The following is a 20,927-nucleotide window of genomic DNA, read 5'->3' as shown; positions in this document are numbered from 1 at the left end:
CAAAATCAGCCCCAGGTGAATCCAGGGTTATTGCTTCTGTCAGTATAGCTCATACACCCTGTCCTGCTCTATGACCTCCTTGGATCTTTTCATTACTTCTGAATATGTGGAAAGCAGCTGAGAAACAAAATGAGAACGAACCGGTTCTGGTGTAACTGCTTTGCAGCTTCTTAACAAAATCATTCCCACATGCAGTTTCCTATTTGAGATCTTAATATTTGTTGGGTTTAAAAAAAAAAATCTACCATTAGCACTATTCCATGTTGATGCACTTTAGGAGTTCCTGATAAGGATGGGCATAGACTGGACCACGAACCTAATTTTTCCATGGACTGGGGCCCAGTTCATGGTCCATGAGCCCAATCCATGCCCTCCCACCGACATGGACCTCCCATGACCCTCCCAGGAACATGTTAAAGGGAACATGTTCCCTTTAAATGGCTTTTGCAAAGCTGCGTGACGCGCAAGTGAAGGCCAAGCAGCCACTTCACCCACTTCCGGTTCATACATTCCCTTTAAATGGCTTTGTAAGTAGCGCAGCATCACAGACCAAACAGACCACGACCCAGTCCGTTAAACATGGAGGTCCATGGTCTGGGGGTTCGTAAACCCCACAGACCTACGGACCTCAACGGACCACAATTTTTCTGGACCGTGCCCATCCCTAGTTCCTGCTCCTCTATGCTTTGTATTTTATCTTGTATTCACAGGGCTTTTTTTGTAGAAAAAGCCCAGCAGGAACTCATTAGCATAATAGGCCACACCCAACAGCAGAGACTCATTAGCATATTAGGCCACACCCCTGACAGTGCAAAAGGAAATTTTAAAAGGACTCTGATCTGAATTCCCCCCCATCTTGTTCATGTAGATCAGCTTACCATTTAAAAACAGACACCCTGTGAGGTAGGGGGGCTGAGAGAGCTCTTTTGAGGACTGCTCTTGAGAGAACAGCTCTAAAAGAACTTGTGATTGACCCAAGGTCACACCAGCAGCTGCAAGTAGAGGAATGGGGAATCAAACCCAGTTCTCCCAGATTACAGAATCCATGCTCCTAACCACTACACCAAACTGTAACTCAAAACCTTTAGAAGCAAGTATAAGAAACATAGCACACCCTCTCCACCACATCAGAGCCTTTAAGCAGATCATTTCCAAAACAGTCCTTCAAAGGCTAATTACATGAAAGCAACAAGCAAAATACACTGTTTTAAAAAGTATTTCCCTCATAAATACTCAGAGATCCTGTGGTCTCCCAGCAGTGACATTCACAAGCAATGGACAACCCAGAAGACTAAAGATGCATCAGATTATCCAAGAGTCCAATTCCTTGCCTCCCTCTGGTGGTTTTTCTTCCTCTAGGATTCCAGCGGCTCTGTTTGCTTCAAGGAATATATGAAATCTTTTAAGACTGCTTCTTTAGTTCTCAGCAATAAATTTTGGGATCTCCAAATATCTGCTTGATTCAGCCATCCTTATCACAGCAACATGGAGGAGAACAATGGAGAATTTTTAAAGATCAAAAAACAAGGTGATCTGCTAATAAGTCCTTTTTAAACATTAAACTTAATCTATGCTTCTGATTGGAGCTGCGGTGGCTCAAGTGGTTAAGACGCTAAACTACAGGCTGTGGAAGGTCAGTAGTTCAGCAGTTCGAGACCCAAGTGCCGCAAGACGGAGTGAGCTCCCGTCTCTAGTTCCAGCTCCTGCCAACCTAGCAGTTCGAAAGCAAGAAATTGCAAGTAACTAAATAGGTACGGTACCACTTTGGTGGGAAGGTAACAGCATTCCATGCACCTTGGTGTTTAGTCATGCCGGCCACATGACCATGGAAATGTCTTCAGACAGCGCTGGCTCTTCGGCTTTGAAACGGAGATGAGCACTGCAACCCTAGAGTTGGATTCGACTGGCTTTCTAGCAAGGGAACCTTTACCTTTACCTATGCTTCTGATAGATTCTGGACCCATTGGAAGCACAGAAGCTTTACGCAGTATTCCTGATCCTCCATGTTTCCTGGTTAAGGGGAAAATGCTGTTCAAACAAATTACAAAGATGATCTGACTCCAATGGTAACAAGAGAAAGAAATTTTACTGACAAAAATAGAAGCACATGTTACATGACCTTTCATGTAGGTACATTTAATTTATTGTGAAAAGATTAACTTAAAAAAGGTTAACTTGCTACAGCTCTAAGCCCAGGTAAGAGAGAAGAAGAAGCGAGGTCCTATGTAAGATGAAATCAGAAGGCAAGCAAGGGCCGAACAGGATTAACATGAGAGGGCGGGGCCAACTGCCAAAGGAATAAATCTACACAGTTTAAATAAGCCTGTAGAATTTCAGTAACATGTGGAAAAACCCACCCTGCACGATGTTTCCCTCAGAAGTAAAACAGATTGTTAGTGGACAGGATTTGAACCCAGGTCTCTAACGCTCAAGTCTAGCTCTCCCTCAAATGATCTTTCCCTCACTACATTAACAAAGACTGTAGCTACCTACACTAGTCGCGTGTAAAACATTTCAATAGTGCAGAAGCAAACAAAATATCACAAAGGGAACAAACCTTCAAGCCTCCCAGCTGCTTTTTTCACCCAGCCTTTCTCGACGGGGAACCAAAGCCTCATACATAGCTCTCCTCACCTCCATGTTATCCTCACAACAGTCTTGTGATGCACGTTAGGCTGACTGTGAGTGGCCCAAGAATACCCACTCTCAGATACTCAACAGGAAAGAAAAAGATATCTGAGAACACAGCAACGCCACAAATAGATAGATAGATAGATAGATAGATAGATAGATAGATAGATAGATAGATAGATAGATAGATAGATGATAGATAGATAGATAGATATAGATATAGATATAGATATAGATATAGATATAAAAAAAATCAAGCCATGTCATTTTGAAACTGCAATCACACGGTATAGCAGGCTTACTTCGCATTAATTCTCAGGAGCCTGGGGGGTGGGGTGGGAGAGTCCTGGGGGACCAAGTTTCTTTGGGACCTTGGTAGGAAGGGACAGATGACCCTGGGAGGGACTCTTCCTCCCACCCAGTTCTGCCATCCTTCCTTCCTGCCACCTCCTACCTGCTACCGGCCGGTGAGCAGCTGGCTGCAGGAGGGGGTGCACAGGGGCTGCATGTAGTAGTGCTCCAGGCACACCCCACTGGCCTCCAGCGCATTAAGGGTCGGCGTGAGGATGTCCGAGCCGTGCCAGCTCACGTCTTTCCAGTCCAGGTCATCGGCAGCACCAGCACCAAGAGCAATGGCCTTGGTGGCGCCTGGCTGAGGCACAAGCATGTGCAGAGCAGCACCTGCAGCAGCAGCAGAGCAAGGGGCCCCGCAACGCCCAGGCACTTTGGCATCACTGTCCGCCAGTCAGACTGCCAGCCCCAGCAGGAACTGCTCGCCCGGGAAGGAGGACCGAGGACCGCCCTGTGGGGAGGCGAGCCCGCCTCAGAAAGCAACAGTCCGCAGTCAGTCCCATGCCCCGGAAAGCCAAGCCGCGCCTCCTACTCCACCCATCGGGGAAGGAAAGAAACCGGAACTCGAAGCTCTCCCGTTTTGGTCCACCTGAAGCAAGTATAAGAAACAAGAACTAAGTATAAGACCGGGCGGGGTGGAGCAGGGCTTTTGGTGAGGGAGGGGCGGGCTCGGAAGCCAGCCGGAATGCTGTTCCGGTGCATTCTGCCCCAAAAATAGCCCTGTGTATTCATATGGACTGCTCCAAACCTTTGGTCAGAGAAGTATTAGTAATAAAGGAAAGGAGTTGTTGCTCCCTTTCTCCCCAAATTGTAAATGGGCTTTTTGGGGAAGGGCCTCATTTAAGGACATTGAACAGCACGCAACCAGAAAATAACAGAGTCTAACCAACACCACCCACCCAACTTCTCCTCCTTGCCATTCCACACTACACAAACTAATTTCATTCAAAGACAAAAACAGTTGCAACAAGCCAGCTTTGGGGAAAAGATGAGATGACTCGACCCAAATAAAAACTAGACTACAGCGGTTTTCTAGCAACATCATTTGAATTCTCCCGAGCATAATCAGTGTAGGAAAGATTGCTGTAATTGATAGTTTTGTAATCCTATAACACTAGAATGTTGTCAACATGGCACAAATTTTGCAATCCAGTATGAAAATTAACTGCTCAGTCTAAAGTGCATTTGGTTTGGCTTTTCTTTTTTTAAAGCATGGCATGAACATGGGGCCTAAAGCACTGAAAAGAAAAGAGGAATTTTTTTTTATAAAACATGTGATGACTTCTTGTTTGGTTGATATGCAAAGACAGATTTTTAAAACCCACCATTTCCTTTATGGGCTTTTTGGATGGGTTTTTCCTTCCTTGTCAGACAACAGTTGCAAGGTTTGCATATGCTGATGTGCACAGTTGCACTGGAACGGAAACTGAATGCATTCATTTGTAAAGATGAAGTTTAAGCATATTTTTTCTACCTATTAGAGATGCTCTTAAGTTCACTGAAGTGAAACCCTTAATGTTGCAAGTTAACAGCTTCAATTATGACACACTGTTCATCTGTAGGATTATGCAAATAATCCTACAGGCTAGGTGGACATTCGAATCCTAAAACTCAGATGGCAGTCTACAGGCCAAGAAGTCTGTCAAAACACTCAACCAGTCTGTCAAGCCCCTACATTTTCATTATTCCCTCTCAACATTGATGTGTCTTTCTCTAGTTGCTGCAGTACACCAGACCTAACCTTTTTCTTATGACGTCTGCAAATAGGCAAAGAAACAAATATGTGCAAAGAAACAGTAACAGGCTTAGGACACATGGCCTCTTTTGGAAGACATGGCCTATGGTCTTTTTCTTCTGTAATGCACCTCTTAACTGTATCATAAAAACAAAAAATAGTCATCGTTATGGACAGGGTTCTTTTTGTAGAAAAAGCCCAGCAGAAACTCATTAGCATATTAGGCCACACCCATGAGAGCATAGCTCATTAGCACATTAGGCCGCACCCCCATATTACCAGAAGTGTGGTCATCCAGCCACACCCACCTTTTGCTTGTTATTCTGTTCACCTTCTTTGTTGACAAAACCCAGGGCTTTTTTGTAGCAGGAACTCCTTTGCATGTTAGGCCACACACCCCTAATGTAGCCAATCCTAATGAGTTTCTGCTGTTGGGTGTGGCCTATTATGCTAATGAGTCCCTGCTGGGTGTGGCCAACTTGGGAGCCAGCCGGAACTCCATTCCTGTGCATTCCTGCCCAAAAATAGCCCTGGTTATGGAGCCAACAGGCAGTGAAAGTATTAGATATGCTCCAGGTTGGCAGGTGAAACTGCCTTATTCACTAGTTCACCTATTTCAGTAATGCTGCTTGACATTCTTTGTCAAGGGAGAATTCTTTACTCACCATAGCGTGGATGCCTTGGAACAACCACACTCATAGGAAGTCATTCTGCCTACTGTTTCCAATTATGTTCTAATTTAAAAGTCTAGATGATAACACACATAAGGCTAAAACAAGTCTCTGCGGCCTTTTCTTTAATCAGGTAGTGCAGCTACATGACTACCATTCACCGAAGGCTGCTGAAGTAAGCGCAGTTACCAACATTGTACAGGATCTCATGTAACTATATCATTGCAGATTTAATGAAATGGCTTGCTCGTTTAACAGCACGCCCTGTAAAAAAAAAAAAAGATGATATGCAACAGAGAAATCTTCTCTCTGATGTATTAATTTCCCACATAGGGCATGAATTTGATGAAGAGAAGCTTTTCAAACATGCTGTTCCCTGCTGTGAAATACATATCAGAGAACTGTACCATGTCAGTTACAACACTGTTGAGCTAGTACTTGTCTGAGTTACACTTCTCCGAGAGATAAAACTACATCAGTGGAAATTTCCATCTATCTGGTTAAAAATAATCTGGAGAAGGAACCACAATACCAATGGTAGCACATATTAACTCAAGTGTTAAATTATTTCATATGCACACAACACGTCTGTTGTGAATGAAAAATATCTAATACCATCTTAATTTTGGTGTTGCAGAAAATGTGATGGCTGTAAAACTAAGCACATACACAATTAGCACTGCATTCAAGAGACCAAAGATAAATCAAAGCAATTTGAGGTGAAGGATCAGAAGTGTATTGCACAGTACGAGGGACTGGAACAGAAGCTATAGCATGGCTTGCTCCACAAATAAAAACTAAAAGCTTTTTATAACATCGTGCAGTCCTCGCCAGAATCCTTAATCAGGACATTACTGAAAATAACAGGCAACCCTAACTGAATTCATATGGCGGGTTTCTGCTAATGAATTTGCACTTATAACTGCCCCTGCAGTATTCTTAAAGTTTCACATGCACCAGATTAAAATTTTCACTAGCAGTCTCTTTAACAAAACATCAGAATGAGACATGATATTTTCACCCTTTTGTTTGGCTACAAGCAATACTATCTTTGACAAACTGCTTTGGTTAGACTAAAAATGTATACATTCTTTGTTTCACAAGCTCCTTATTAATACAGGTAATTTATGCACCATAGCAATATATTTTCTATATCATGCATATGTAAAAGTCTAACAGTTGCCAAATTGTATTACTTCTAATAGTGAACAGAAAGATGGTTGATGAGCCTGTAGCCACAGATTTGTAAGATCAGTTACTCATCTCTCATTAAACTGCTTCCATTTCCCAACAGCTTCCTTCACATCTTTATACTGATTCATATGGGAACAGGTTTTGAAGTTTCTGTACCATGCCTTTCATTTCTTGAAACCACCTTTCAATATACAGTTGCTGTTTCTCTCATCCCTACATTAGGAATACAACGTCCCTACATTACAACATTCCTACATTAGAAATACAACATCTAAAGACTTCCACCCTCATGTATTACCATGTTGGTGGTGTTAGCAGCCAGGCAATGCACCTCTAAGGATCTGGTCACAGTTGCTGAGTGTGTTGTCCTGGCAACCCACACAGGCTGAAAAATAACACTGGTAACATCTCAGGTAGCCTCAACAGCTATAGTTTGTTCAGGTGTGACATAAGACATAAGTCTTCTATCAAGAATTTCACAAATACAGTCACAAGACTCTTCGCAGCATGCCAGCAACTATAAATCCCTTCCAACCAACCGCACCTGCAGATGAGCATGATGGAAGATTAATTCTCCCTTCCCAACTTCTATTCATCAACCCTTCTTTCTCCAAAGCAATCATGGTCACTTTAACGGTTCTCCCCTCCTCCCATTTTACCTTTACAGCAACACAGTAAGATAGGTTAGGCTGAGAGACAGAGGTCACGCAATAAGCTTTATGGCTGAGTAGGAATTTCAGTTTGGCTCATCCCAGTCCTAATCTTACACTCCAGTCCCTACACCACATTGGCCTTCATTCTGGTTTCTCCATGCATTTGCAGAGAGCTAGGAACTGACCCAGTCTCTCCCCTTCATACTGGGAAGGAACTAAGTTCCATTCCATCCTTGAGTCTTCTAGCTTGCGCACAGCATTCAGAACTGGGTGGGTTAACCTTTCCTTTTTCACTGGGTGAGGAAAAATTCAAGCAGCAACAATGCCACTTACCATGTAAAAAGTGTCTCCATTGCCACTGCACATGACTGAGCCCTGTTCCTCCTGGATTCCATCCTTTCCTTGCATTAACTTATGGGTATACTTTAGAAGCTGCAAGATAATTTCTTGCCACTTCTGTGTCTCTCCCTGTTGGGGTTAAGAGGCTGACTATTGCCCTAGCCTGAATTCTCTGTACACCTAAAAGGACTCAGGAGAGGAGCAGCCACAAATGGCTGATGGTTATCAACACAAACCAAAATATGTGGACCCCTGCTTTTAAATACATGGTGAAGGATGAGTGGGAATAATAATAATGGAAAATAAACAATAGGAATGGAATGGTTAAAGCCAACGGCATAGCAAGGAGGGGAAGGGTGTGCCCCCCCCAAGACCTCCGATAAGAGGGAGGAGAGTTTCCTCCTGTTGCAGAGGCTTCCTCTGCAGCACCCAGTTTCGGAGGCAACCCTGTTCAACTTTCCTTTATAGGTATGGAAGAAAGACTATAAGTATAAAATAAGGATGCACAGAGGGGATCCAGCAAAAGAAGTATAGAAGTCTTGAATAACTTAAAGAAGAATGTAATCATGTGTAGATCATGAATTAGAGGAAGTTGTACGGCGGTTTGGGCAAGCGGGTAAAGAAAGGGAATAAGATAATGAGGACAGAGAGTACTTATATGCTTTCAATATTTAATTTGATTCTTAGAAAGAGGAGAATATGAAAAATGAAGTGTTAAGATATGCATAAAATATCTGGATATATATATATACTTAATAAAATATCAATTAAAAATAAATACACGGTGAACATGTACTTATGCATTTTGACACTAAAGGGGTCCTGACAACAACCCCCACCCCCTATAAATAATGGTTGGGGAGGTTCTGTTCCACTGTATCTGAGGAAGTGTGCTTGCACACAAAAGCTTACACCGTGAATAAAACTTTGTTAATCTTAAAGGTGCCACTGGACTCAAACTTTGTTCTGCTGCTTCAGATCAACACAGCTACCCCACCTGAATTTCTGCCACTTGTTGGTGTTATGTCTGAGATTTACTACATTCTTGAGATCCAGTAAAGTTTCACAACTGTAATTTGGTAAATGGCAAAACTTGTTTTTTTAATCAATTGTTCTAAATAGGCTTGCATTTCTTGTGTGCACAAATGCCTTCCTGCACTGCCACTTGGAAACAGTGGTTCCATTAGGGCTGGAATTCAGAGTGCAAGTCTAGCCCCTTCCCTCCATTCACAAACTCAGGAGGTAGGCCCCAAAAGTAGGCTCCAGCTTTACATTTGAAGTATACATTAGCATCTAAAATCCCCATCCCCAATAGGACTATTATGTCCGGAGTCCAAGGCCACAGTCAGACGACAGGCTTAGTGCGGTCTGATTGCACTTCTACTTTCATTGGGGTTTTCCCACAGTTTTGTTCAGATATCTCATTCTTAACCCGCAGCACCGCACGCTCACCCCGTGGTTGACTGTTCCGATTATTGCTGTGTGGTAAACATGGAGCGGTTGGTCGGCATCCTTTTTTTGGTTTGTTTTTTACACATGCACACAAGCGTGTAGCTGAAGCACTGGCTCCTTTTTGGCAGCTCTGCAGTCCCTCCACCAAGTAGTGTAATCATTGGTTCCTATACAACTGTATTTCTCCACCAGAAATCACTCCCTTTCCCACTCATTTCATAGGGAAGTTTTCTCTTTTTCTCTCCCCATAGAGTTTTCCCACCAGTTCAACATTATGAAGTGTCTTGGAGTGAAGTTTTGGGGCCAGAATCCTGGCTGCCGATACGGGAGTCTAAATATGGACTATTTCCACTGCCACCCCACCCTAAGAAATGGCAGAAAGGGGCCTTTTTCTTGAATTTGTCTCTCAAAAACAAACCCGCAGGGGCGCCGGATAAATGCACAAGCGGTGCCTCACGACCCTGTGGCAGAGATCTGCTTATGTGCATATCACTAACTGTTTTTTTTTAAAAGGAGAGAAAACGGAAGTGGAAGATTCAGACTTCCCTTCCAGCTTGAGAGTGCGATGGAGAGTTCAGACATCCCGGAAATGCAGGGTGAAACCAGACAATCCATAAACCTTGGACTTCGCTCAGTGCCAGAAAGCACCAATTCTGCGATGGGCTGATGACTGGGGAACGGGATATGGACAATGCTGTCTGATCGTGTATTTTAAATCCGGAAGGGAACAGCAACAACACTAGATCAAACAGCTCATCTGACTGCAGCCCAAAACTAACTAGCTGCAGTATTGCTATGATTGCCAACCTCCAGGTGGTGGCTGAAGACCTACCACCAGAGGTCATTTCGGGGGGGAACGCGGGAGAACGGAGTTCCCCCGGGTGAGGTGTGGGGGGCGGGGCACATGACGAAGCCCCACCCCCTGCTTCCGGCCGCCCCGCTTCCAGCCCTCATTCAGCCAGGGGGAGGCAGGAGAAGAGGGAGGGTAAGTTGCTTCCTCCCCGCCTCTCCCCACCCCTGCCTGCCTGGGGCCAGGGAGGGCCTTGGCGGGGCTTCCTCGCACTCCCGCTGGCCTTGCAGGTCCACCGCCGAGCCCCTGATGTCAGGGTGTGTGGCATATGCTAATGAGTTATGCTAATGAGTTCCCCTAGCTCTTTTTCTACGAAATGACCCCTGCCTACCACTATTACAGCTCCTGATCTCCAGGTATCAGTTCACCTGGAGAAAAAGGCTCCTTTGGAAGGTGGACTATATGGCATTATAGCTCACTGAAGTCCCTCCCCTCCCCAAACCCTGCCCTCCTCAGGCTCCAACCCCCAAATCTCCAGGTATTTCCCAATCCAGAGCTAGCAGTCCTAAGAACTGCTTAGAAATTATAATGTGGGTGGCAGGAGAAGACAGTGTGTCGCACTGTTTAAAGCCAACAAGCATTTGACCTATATCCCACCCACCCATTCCGCCTGCAAGAATTGTTGTGAGAAGGATGACATACATACGATATGAGCTTACCTTTGAAGTGTGTGTGAATTTCCTAGCATGGGTAATTACTTGATTTCTGGTATTCTGTAAAATTACATTGCCATTTATAAAAAGTTCAAATTAATTTCAGCAACAAGGGCAGTTTCACTGAGATCATCTAAAAAGGGTGAGAGTAATAACCTTCAGAACATGCACCAGCAAGGATATTGGCCTCGGCTAAATACCTCGATGAATGCTGAGCACACAGACATACAAGTGGCACACAAACTGGAAAGGCATCTAGTTTTTAATTGCAAATGGAGTACCACTTTGAGGCCAAGGGAACTAGCCTTGTAATAAAAACAAATATAACCTGAGGAAATTCATATTATGAACCTATTACATTCGAATGTCGACAGCACCTTTATTAAACTGTGCAATTTATCTATACAGATTAAAGTGATGATCTATACTGTATTGATAAGAGTGTTAACATTCTTGCAAAAAAAAAAAAAGAGATGTAACTCCTTTTCAGTGCTGCCCTTTGGACATATAGGCAATGGGAATAGGTAGGGCTATTGAAAAAGAAGTAGCTTCCCTGGCTGCATTTAATGAAATAGATCATTGCACTAAAGAACACAGTGTGAACATCCTCCCAAACTTCTGCTTAGGATTGGTTGTTTCCTGGTGACAGCGCATTCCAAAATACGAAACAGTTTGTTATCCTCAGACACTGCTGCCAAACTGCAGATGGACCCTAAATACACAAAACATGGTAAGCCTACAAAAATATCCAAGCCTCACCCAGCAAATATTATAGCATGACACTGCTATGATGTCCTGAACTAGGTCAAATCCCTGCAGGAAACCCCATTGACTATTCCTATCCTCAGTTTACTTGAAAAGGTTTACCTTTCTGTTTTCTTAATCAGCACAGCCCTGAAGATTTGTTCCTGGAGAGTCCTTTCATTCTCGTTAGTTGGCTGCACAAAGGGATGGACAGCAGCCAAGATGAAGCCCTGCTGGTACAATTCTTGCAGCTGAGCTGGAAGATCACGCAAGGAAGAAAGCCTGATTGTAGATGATCCTGGTAGCTCAGCTGGAACAAAAAAAAAAAGATAGGCTGATCAATAACCATAAATTGGGCTATGCAAAATACTAAACCTTTCGATATCTCCCTTCTCTTTGGGAACAAAGGGTATCTGTTCAAATCTGTAGCATTGTTTACTTTATTTACAGTCTGCCTTTCTCAGTGAGACTCAAGGAGAATTAGTAATTACAGAGATTTTACTTGGGATTCCAAATTTCCCAAAGAAACTGTTAACATCATCCTGCCCATTCAAGTTACCACACACTCGTTTCACATAAGCCTAACCAAATACACCAAAGAAAAACAACATGCAGAAAAAATAGTACTGATAAACAGTTTCAGAGGATAACAGTTTGTTTGTTTGTTTGTTTATCGAATTTATACCCTGCCCTCCCCGCTGTAGCAGGCTCAGGGCAGCTTATTATGCAGGCAAATGAAGTTATCAATGGTTGAATCTGCATTTGTCTTTTCCACCAGTGTCCCAGCCTTCTGACACCATCTTTTTAAAAGCTGTCTACATTTGGTGTCATTTTCACACCTCAACAGTGCTAGCATACTTTTGCATGTCCACATATGTTTATTGCCCTTTCGTGGCAGCTCCCCTGTCATTGCACCTCTGCACTGCTTTAAAAGAATCTTCTCCAAACAACATTCAAACAAACATAGAAAAAGACGGCGTCACAGCAGCACAAAACTGATTTAAAAATGCAAATGCAGATTCGACCAATGACTAACAGCGCAACCAGCACAGGGAGCCGACTGACTCCTACACCAGCATAACTTGGAGTTACACTGGTATAAAAGGCATTAACACCAGCACAGGCACGAGTGGTGCTGTACCACACAGTTACACTGGAGCAGCTACACCGCAGCTGCATGCCAGCGGAGCGATGGCATGAACCCTTGCATCCTGTGGGGCATGACACCAGTTAGGCAGTTCCCAAAGTGTTATCAGCATGGGAACACTCCCCAGAACAGGTGCAAAATTGCACCGGCAAAATGCCGGCATAGCCCATTGGTGTCCATGGTGACTGCAAATTCACCCCTCCCCCAGCTGCAGCCATGTCCACAGGAACCCAAGCAGCTCAGGATACTGACCAAGTGTGCACTCAATCAGCAGAGACACCCTTGCTGGCACCCAATCACAGCCCCCCCCCCCGCCCTACAAATGGTTCCAGGAGGTCACCCCACAACTCCAGAGGTAGAACACTTGGCACAGAATACTGTTTGACAACTCCCTGCCATGTGGACTTAGAGTGAGTGCACATGCATCAGTGGTGGGCAAAACACAGATAGGGCACCCAGCATCACAGGGTGAGCACTTGGGGGAATACATCACATTCTGTGGCTGACCTCTCCCAGATTTTCACCACACAGATACACCAGATACCATCAGTCAGTCAGATTTATTGTTACAGTCAATAACCAGCACAACAACCAGCACTGGTTTCCCATGAGGTAGCCATGTATGAACAGGTAAGCAAGGCTCCCACTCCCCAAACCCCATACCTCCCCTGGGCCTATAACGGTGGCAATGAACCACTCTGGACACAGCATCTCCCCCTCTCAAACCCAGCAGCCAAGGGGGCGAGCTACAGGACCCCAGACGCATACCCCAGATGCACAAAGATCCCGTGCAGCAGGTGGGTAGGTGTGTTGGGGCCCGCCTGAGGCAGCAGCCCAGGGGGAAGGGTGTTAGTGACTCCCGTGCACTAGGTTGCTCACCTCCCCAGTTGGCAACACACACACACCCAAAACGCAGAGGTGGGCGGTGAGCCCCACACGATGGCCAAACCCTTTCCCTTTCAGGAGGAGAATGCCCTGAAGCTGCTAACACAGTGCATCTCCCGGTACAAGAAGGTTCTGACAGGACACTGATTCAGGTGAGGAGGGTGCGGAAACTGCCACCGGGGAGGCTTGCAGCATTTGAGCGCCAGCTAGGATGCCCCTATTGCCACATGGGGGCTCCTGTGTAACTGGAGATGGCCCTTCGAGCTGCCATGATGGAATGTTGCCAGCTGCTCCAGGTACCAATCCAACAGGGAGAGCTATCACCACACCTGCGCAGTGAAACAGAACCATGTGCTCTCTCCACAGCAGAAGCTGCCCCTTGGAAGCACACTGACACATCTAGCTCCCTGGTCATTCCCTCACCACGCCCATCGAGGAGATGACCCTAGCGGCGAGGGACTGAATACGGTACCACTTGGAAGCACCGCGATCCTATCTCAAGCACTCTGGTGTCCCTGGATCCCTTTAATAAAGTGCATCCATTGGGTGCATCTGAGATGTTGGTGTCTGTTGGGGACTCTGGGAGGAGGAAGTGCCTGGAGGGTCCTGTGGAAGCAACATGAACCTGGAGAACACAACAGGTTGGGGGGCTCATCCTGACAAGAATGCAGCCACAGAAGCGGACACAGATGGGAGGGAGGGGAAGTCCAAGGGTCAGGCCGCTGTGCCCCCAGCCAAGGGTACACACTGCACAGGGGTGAAGTGCTGAGTCGTCCCACTCACCTAGTGAAAGGCAGGGTGTAGGGAAAGAATCCTGGGAAGGCAGAGAACCAATACGAAAATACCATGAGTGGTTCCCTGGACCGGACCTGGGTGTGTAGTACATGGCCAAGGGGGCTGACACAGGCAAAACAGCCTTGCTGGTCCCGCTGTGGAATCGAATCCGGTGGCGGCAGGAGCCACCAACACATTGAGGCTTGGCCAGCAGCACTCAGCAGTGTTGAGGCCTGATAGGGCCAACCAGATCCCAGGCACCCTGGGGGAATTTTGAGTATGCAAATGAAAGGCTCAACCATCAAATAGTGGTGGCTACTGGGCAATGGAAGTTGCTGAAGGCAAAACTGAAGGGTGGCTACTTGATGTGTGCATTGCCCTTGCTGATGGCCCTCCTGCAGCACAGCAACTGTGACAGTAGATGCTGTCGCAATGTGTCCCAAGCCACTGATGACCATATTAGACTCAGTACCCACACAGCTAGGAACATCCACCCTTTGTTGGGTAGGTACAAGGGATCTGTACCATGGAGGGATTGGCAATCCATGCAGATGTGCATTTCCTTCCATGACCCTTTCTCCATTGTGCTTGCAAAAGTTGCACATCAGCCACATGGCCTTCCAGTCTCAAATGGTGGAAATTCCTAGCACTGCAGTCACTGTAGTCCATTTCCCTTTTCAAGGGACCACAGCATTGTGAAAAACAGAATGGGTGGCAAGGAGCGGCTCCCCTCGGCCACTTGGCAATGATGCACGTCCCGTGCCAATGCCCTCACGACTTCCTCTGGATGACAGAGGCCCCAAGGGCATTGCCAAATGGGGTTTGGACACACCACCACAGTCCCGGCCAAGCCCTGTACATGGCCAGCTACAGCCATTGGCAGTGCTGTGTTTGCTGTGTCTCTGCAAGAAGCCCACCCTGGCAGTTTCTGACTCACCCAAATGGGGGCATGTGCTGGGGAGGGGTGGGCCTGCTTATTTGGTGGGGGAGGCCATGCTGTGCTGGAGCTGCCCCCACTGACGAGGGAGGGGGGCTGGCATCATCCACCAATTCCACTTCCAGACTGACTGGAGGACAGCCCCCCACCAGCTGGCACAGGCATCTGGAGGGGCTTCTTGCCATCGTGAGGGACATGGGTGAGGGTACAGGGGCACATTGGGAGGACACTGGGAGGACACTGGGAGATCTCTCAGAATCTCTCTACACTCCCCAGCCCCCCCCCCGCCAGCCCCCCCTCCTGCTTGTTCTCCAGTGGAGGTTGCACAAGGGTTGGCACAGAGATGCCCTCAACAGTGTGGGCACCTTGCTGGATGGCATGGCTGCCAGTGAGCGGAGAGCACCCGCACACCCATGTTTGTGTTGGTCATGGCCTGCAGAGAACCTGTGTGCTCTGTCTGCAGAGCAACGACTTGGGTGTCCGTAGGGCACATGGCGATGGCCCCCTCCCCACTGAGAGGCGGCCAAGGCTTCTGATGGGAGGTGGTCTCTTTAAGGCGGGGTGTGCTGCAGGGGAGGAGTGTCACTCCTTTGGCCTGCCTCTCTCCGGCCCCTGCCCATGATGGACACTTGTCTTGGCCCCCTCAACGCATGACTCCCATTGGTCCTGCCTGCAGTATCAATCACGCCGCTCCTGCCTAGCAACAACACTTTGGTCGGTATGCTGTGGAGGAAACACCACAGATGCCACTGTGGCAGCCCCCGGCAACACCAGCGGGGCATCTTTCCCCCCTCTTCAGCTGCCGCATAACTTTCCCCTTAGGGAGGCGACTAGCAGTGCCACCGTTGCAGAGTGGCTGGCCACTGCAGCACAGGTGCTGCACGGGATTGCTCTGCCCAGTGTTGGATATACATGTAAAAAAGAAAACAGCTCCCCCTCCTGAAAGGACACGTGAGCCAAAGTGATTAAATGAATACTCTGAGTGTACCACAGACCATCTCTCCATCTATGTTGACTCAATTTCTCAGCATTTGCTTCGTTAATTTCTTTCCCATTTGAGAGAAATTCACGCTCCTTTAGATCCTGATCTTCTGAGATTCAGTATGCCTGGGTCCCATTAATCATCAATAGGAATAACAGCTTCCTGAAGATAATCAGACCCTTGAAACAGGCCTCTTCCCTGGAAAAATCTTGTGGGACACACTCTGTATGAAACACAGTTTACTCTGCAGACATTCTTCTTTCTGCTGCATTTCCCATAAGAATGCAGAGCTACTGCTTTTTGAATAATGAAAAAAGTTGTCGTAGCAGCTAATAAATATTCAAAACTAATAATAAAAGGCATAATTTAGATAATAATAGGATAGCTAGCTGCTGCCCTATACTTTTTCTATAGTTTCTCTTAACCTACAAGAACCAAGTTCCAGGAATATACAATGGATCTTGTGATTGAGGAATGCAGGACACAATATCATTATTTCTTTAAACAGAGAGGGAAAAACCAAGAAATGCATATACTGACAGATAATGTGCCACAGAGTTCTCTCCCAGCATACAAACTAAGGAAAATTCATAACAAAATCCAATAAGTAATGTAATGCAAATGCATAAGATAAACATAAATAACCAAGCAGCCTGTCAATCAGAATCAGCTCACAGAATTTTTTTAAATGTACTGAAAAACTTCACTGTAAATGTAACAACAGCAACAACACAAAAACCCTTCTTTTCAAGTACTGTGCCCAACTAGCCATTTTGGACCTGATTTTTGATGGCACAGCAGGCCCACTGAAATGATTTAATGCTTTTAATACAAAGCCTGTTCAAATTCTACCTATTTCAGTTCTTACCTAATGAAACAGCCTTTTTCATCACTGCCACGTACTGAGTTGATGTCTTCATTAAGCTATCCAACCCCAAGATCTTCCTCTTGGTTACTACCAGTTCAAACCCCACAAGCACAGATTTAAAATTGGGATCTTTTCCCCCATCCCAGTGTGCATCACTTTACACTCACATTGAACCTCATTTGCCACACTGTCACCCACTCATCCAGTTTGGACAGTTCCTTTCAGAGCCCTTCAATAGTCTGATTTGCTTCTCATCATCATGAAGAATTTGTAATTAACTGTAAATATTGGCCACATCGCTGCTCACCCTCAATTCAGATCATTTATGAACAAACGAAACAGCGCCATTTCCAGCACTAATGCCTGTGGAACCCTGCCTCTGCTTGCTTGTTTCCTTCCTTCCTTCCATTGTGAGAACTGTCCATTTAACTCTTACTCTGTTTCCTGTTGTTTAATTGGTTTCTGGTCCATAAGTGAAACCATTATAAGATAAGTTTATTTAGGAGCCTACAGTAGCAGTTTTTGTCAAAAAAATTGTTGGAAATCAAAGTAGCTAATGTATAACAGATCACACCTCCTTTTGAGGCTAAGAAGCATGTGCTGTCAAGTCACAACGGACTCATGGTGACCCCACTCACAGGGCGTTCCAGGCAAGAGATAAGCAGAGGTGGTTTGCCATCGCCTTCCTCTGCATAGCAACCCCAGTCTTCCTCTGTGGTCACCCATCTAAGTACTGACCACAGCCAACCCTGCTTAGCTCCCAAGTTTTGATGAACCCAAGCTAAGCTGGGCTAAAAGCACCAAATAATCACTAGGAGGCCCTGTTGGCCAGCTACTAGGCAAGGCTGATCCCACGTACATTCTATTGTACTCTAGTTAGTGTGATAAGTTTGGGTGTGGTCTTCCCTACTGGCTCTCTGCCCTTTGTCTTGGAAGTGGCCAGAAATCTTGATGTGACATGCAGACAGCAGTTAGACCTGGCATGGGGTGGAGAGAGGAAATATTGACAGAAGTGAGGGATCTTGGCAACAGAATTACATATACACTTGGACTAGGGGATGAACTAATTATCAAGGTGGTCAGTTAAGTGATGAGTGAGCTTTGGCGAAAGCATTTTGCTTGATCCTAATGCATTCAACCAGTCTACTTGGAAATCTCATATTCTTCTCCTTGAGCCTGTGCCAAGCTAAGCCCTTTCAAAACCAAACCACCTATATTTTCTAGTGGACATCACAGAGGCCATCTCCTTCTCATCGATTCACACACCATTAGGAACAAAAGGAAGGAACAGGGCCAGATATTCTCATTAACTCCCCTTGAAAGACTGGATAAGTGAAAAAGACAAAAGAGAGAAGCAGACAGAAGGTGGAACTCTCTTTTCTTCCACCCGCCTGCAGTGCAGGAGGGATAGCAATGTTCTGTGGGTTTGTACTCATATGTATAATTATGCCTATGCATATGATTAGCAGCCCAATTAATTGTGATTTTCTTCAGATGCCATCTGACTGTAACTGTTCTAGTTTGCTTGCTTACAAATTTTGGTTCACATTTCCTTATTTGTATTACACCTTACATTCCTACTTTCCACAATTTTTAAAACTTACTTAGTGTTTATTTAGAAGGGGAAAAGTCTATACATGATATATTTAGTGGATTTCAATTTTGCTACAATTTCAAGTTCTGTGAAACTCCTGAAAGCGTATAGCTTGTAGCCTGAATAGTTGGATACTACATATAGTTGCAAAATACAAAGTACTTTGTAGGTTTATAATGAATAATTTATGTTAAATATCATGTCTCATAGGGGACACTCTACCTGCTCAGGTTCTGTTAATGGTGAAGTCAGGCAGAATTCAAAATACAAATTCTAAACGAGCCATCAGGTAGAAAGCATACACAACTTAAAATGTGGTTTTATGCATTTATTTTAATTATACACTGTAAGCTGCCTCGGGTTCCATAATGCAGAAAGGCTGCTAATGTTTTAGGTCAATCAATCAATTCAATAATTATGTCTGTGTTACATTTGTATCACCTGCCCTTTTTGCAAGGATCTTGGAGTGGTTTTTAATCTCACAGTCACATAATGACATAGTTAGGTGGTAAGACACTCTGACTTCTACAGGCCACCTGAGGATTTCGTTCTAAAATACCATCAAACAACTAAACCAGTCATGAACGCAGAAAGCCAGCAGGGGAGAGGGGGCTAACCAGTGTTTTGCAGAGTGTGCCACATGTATGGTTATCTACCCACTGGATGGAAATCATGGGTGTGTGTTTGATTCACAGAGCTCTTGGCTCTCAGGGAGCAGGTTCACTCCCTTGAGACTAGGGTTGCTGACATGGAGAAGCTGAGGCAGAGAGAGAAGTTTGGGAACAAATCCTTCAGTGACTTACCAGAACAGTTCCATTCCTCTGCTGGCTTTTGTGAAGAGTGAGAGTCTTGAGGCTGGAAGATGTCAGTCTGAGGAAGAAGGAGGCGATGCCTTAGGAAGGACCCCTTCCTTGGGTGATGAACCAATAGCTCCTCGTACCAAGGATACCCCTCTGGGGTTGGGGGGAAGGTAGGCTTTGGGTAGTGGGTGATTTGAGTATTACAAACATAGAGAGAAGGGTCTGTGACAGGTGGTCTGACTGCCTGGTGACTTGCTTGCCTGGCGTGAAGGCTGTGGACATCTCGTGCTGTCTAGACAGGTTGATAGATAGTGCTGGGGAGGAGTCAGCAGTTGTGATGCATGTTGGCACTGATGACACTGGGAAATGTAATTGTGTGGTCCTGGAGGAAAAAGTTAGGTTACTGGGCAGGGTTAAAGGCCAGGACCTTAAAGATAGCATTCTCAGAAGTGCGAAGGGCCAGCTAGACAGGCACAGATCAGGGGTCTCAATGCATAAATGAGAAAGTGGTGCTGGGAGGGAAAGTTTAGATTTGTTAGGCACTGAGGAACTTTCTGGGACAAGCCAAACCAGTACAAAAGAGATGGGCTTCACTTGAAACAAAAGGGAACAAGGCTGCTGGTGATTAATATCAAAAAGATGGCAGAGCAGTTTTTCAACTAATCCCAGGAGGAAAGCTGTCAGGAGCTGGGGAGCCTCTGGTTTGGGACAAGTCAGTCCAAAAGGGTGACAAGTGTAAACACTCAGGTAATATTGGTAGGAGCATATTAGAACTTGGGTAAGTGGGTAGGATGGCGAAGGAAGGGCATGTGTGGAGACAAAGGGGCTGAGTGAGGCAAGGGCTGCTGGAGGGGAAAACATGTTCTAGGTGTCTATGGGTGCATTCAGACGAGGCATTTTAGCCGGCATAAACTGCTCCGGTTGGAACCAATGCAGTTTATGCCGGCTGAAACACGATCACACTACTTCCCTCACAGCAGGCACTCAGCAGAGCACCTCGGGTTTTTTTTATTTTTACACAGTTTGCACATGCGCTTAGGCAGGTTTCCTTATAATGAAGCCAATTGGCTGCTGCTCGGCTCTCAGGGCGTGTGCACGTGTTGTTGTTGTTGTTGTTTGACAGGGCAAATGGAGCCAGGAAGGAGGGAAGGAAGGAGGGGGTGGTGAAGAGCACAGGCAAGCCAGGCTGGGCAGGCAGTCTCTCGGAGAGAATCCTAGTGCTGCCGGCTCCTGCAGGGGAGGCGGAGCAGAGATCCTTGCAATACGTCGCCCCCTCCCGCCTCTCCCACCTCTTATTTTATTTTTGACAAGCGAGTCAGGTTCCCCTCCCGCCTCTCCTCCCGCTTATTTTATTTTTTGACAAGTGAGTCAGGCCCACCGCCAGTCGGCTGTTGATGAACTCCCCTCCCTCGCTGCCCCCTCTGGGGCTGGCGCTGCGCGCCTGTGACCTGTTTCGGCTGGGGAGAGTGCCCAGGAGAGTTAGCAGTAGTCGAGGAAGAGGAGGGGAAGGAAGAAGAAGGGGTGGATGGTAAAACGAAGAAGGGGAGGGGGGACCCAAAGCAATGGTCAGCCAAGGGTCTTCCTCCAGATACCACAGCGTTAGCTGCTACAGCCCTCTGCACAAGCACACAGGCGAACGGCAAGGAAAGCAGCCTGCTGTGGAAGAT

General features: G+C 46.0%; 1 protein-coding gene across 1 annotated transcript in view; it reads right to left on the bottom strand.

Moving 5' to 3' along the window:
• Positions 1-20,927, bottom strand: part of RFTN1 (raftlin, lipid raft linker 1) — a 149,774-nt gene that overhangs the window by 107,018 nt on the left and 21,829 nt on the right. Inside the window, exon 2 of the mRNA XM_015408750.1 lies at positions 11,397-11,583. Within this exon, the coding sequence (XP_015264236.1) occupies positions 11,397-11,583 (187 nt within the window). The remainder of the gene's footprint in view (positions 1-11,396; positions 11,584-20,927) is intronic.

Source organism: Gekko japonicus, unplaced genomic scaffold (assembly GCF_001447785.1).
Source record: "Gekko japonicus isolate JY-2015 unplaced genomic scaffold, Gekko_japonicus_V1.1 scaffold2579, whole genome shotgun sequence".
Classification (NCBI taxonomy): Eukaryota; Metazoa; Chordata; class Lepidosauria; order Squamata; family Gekkonidae; genus Gekko; species Gekko japonicus.
This window is presented reverse-complemented; position numbering and strand designations above follow the sequence as displayed.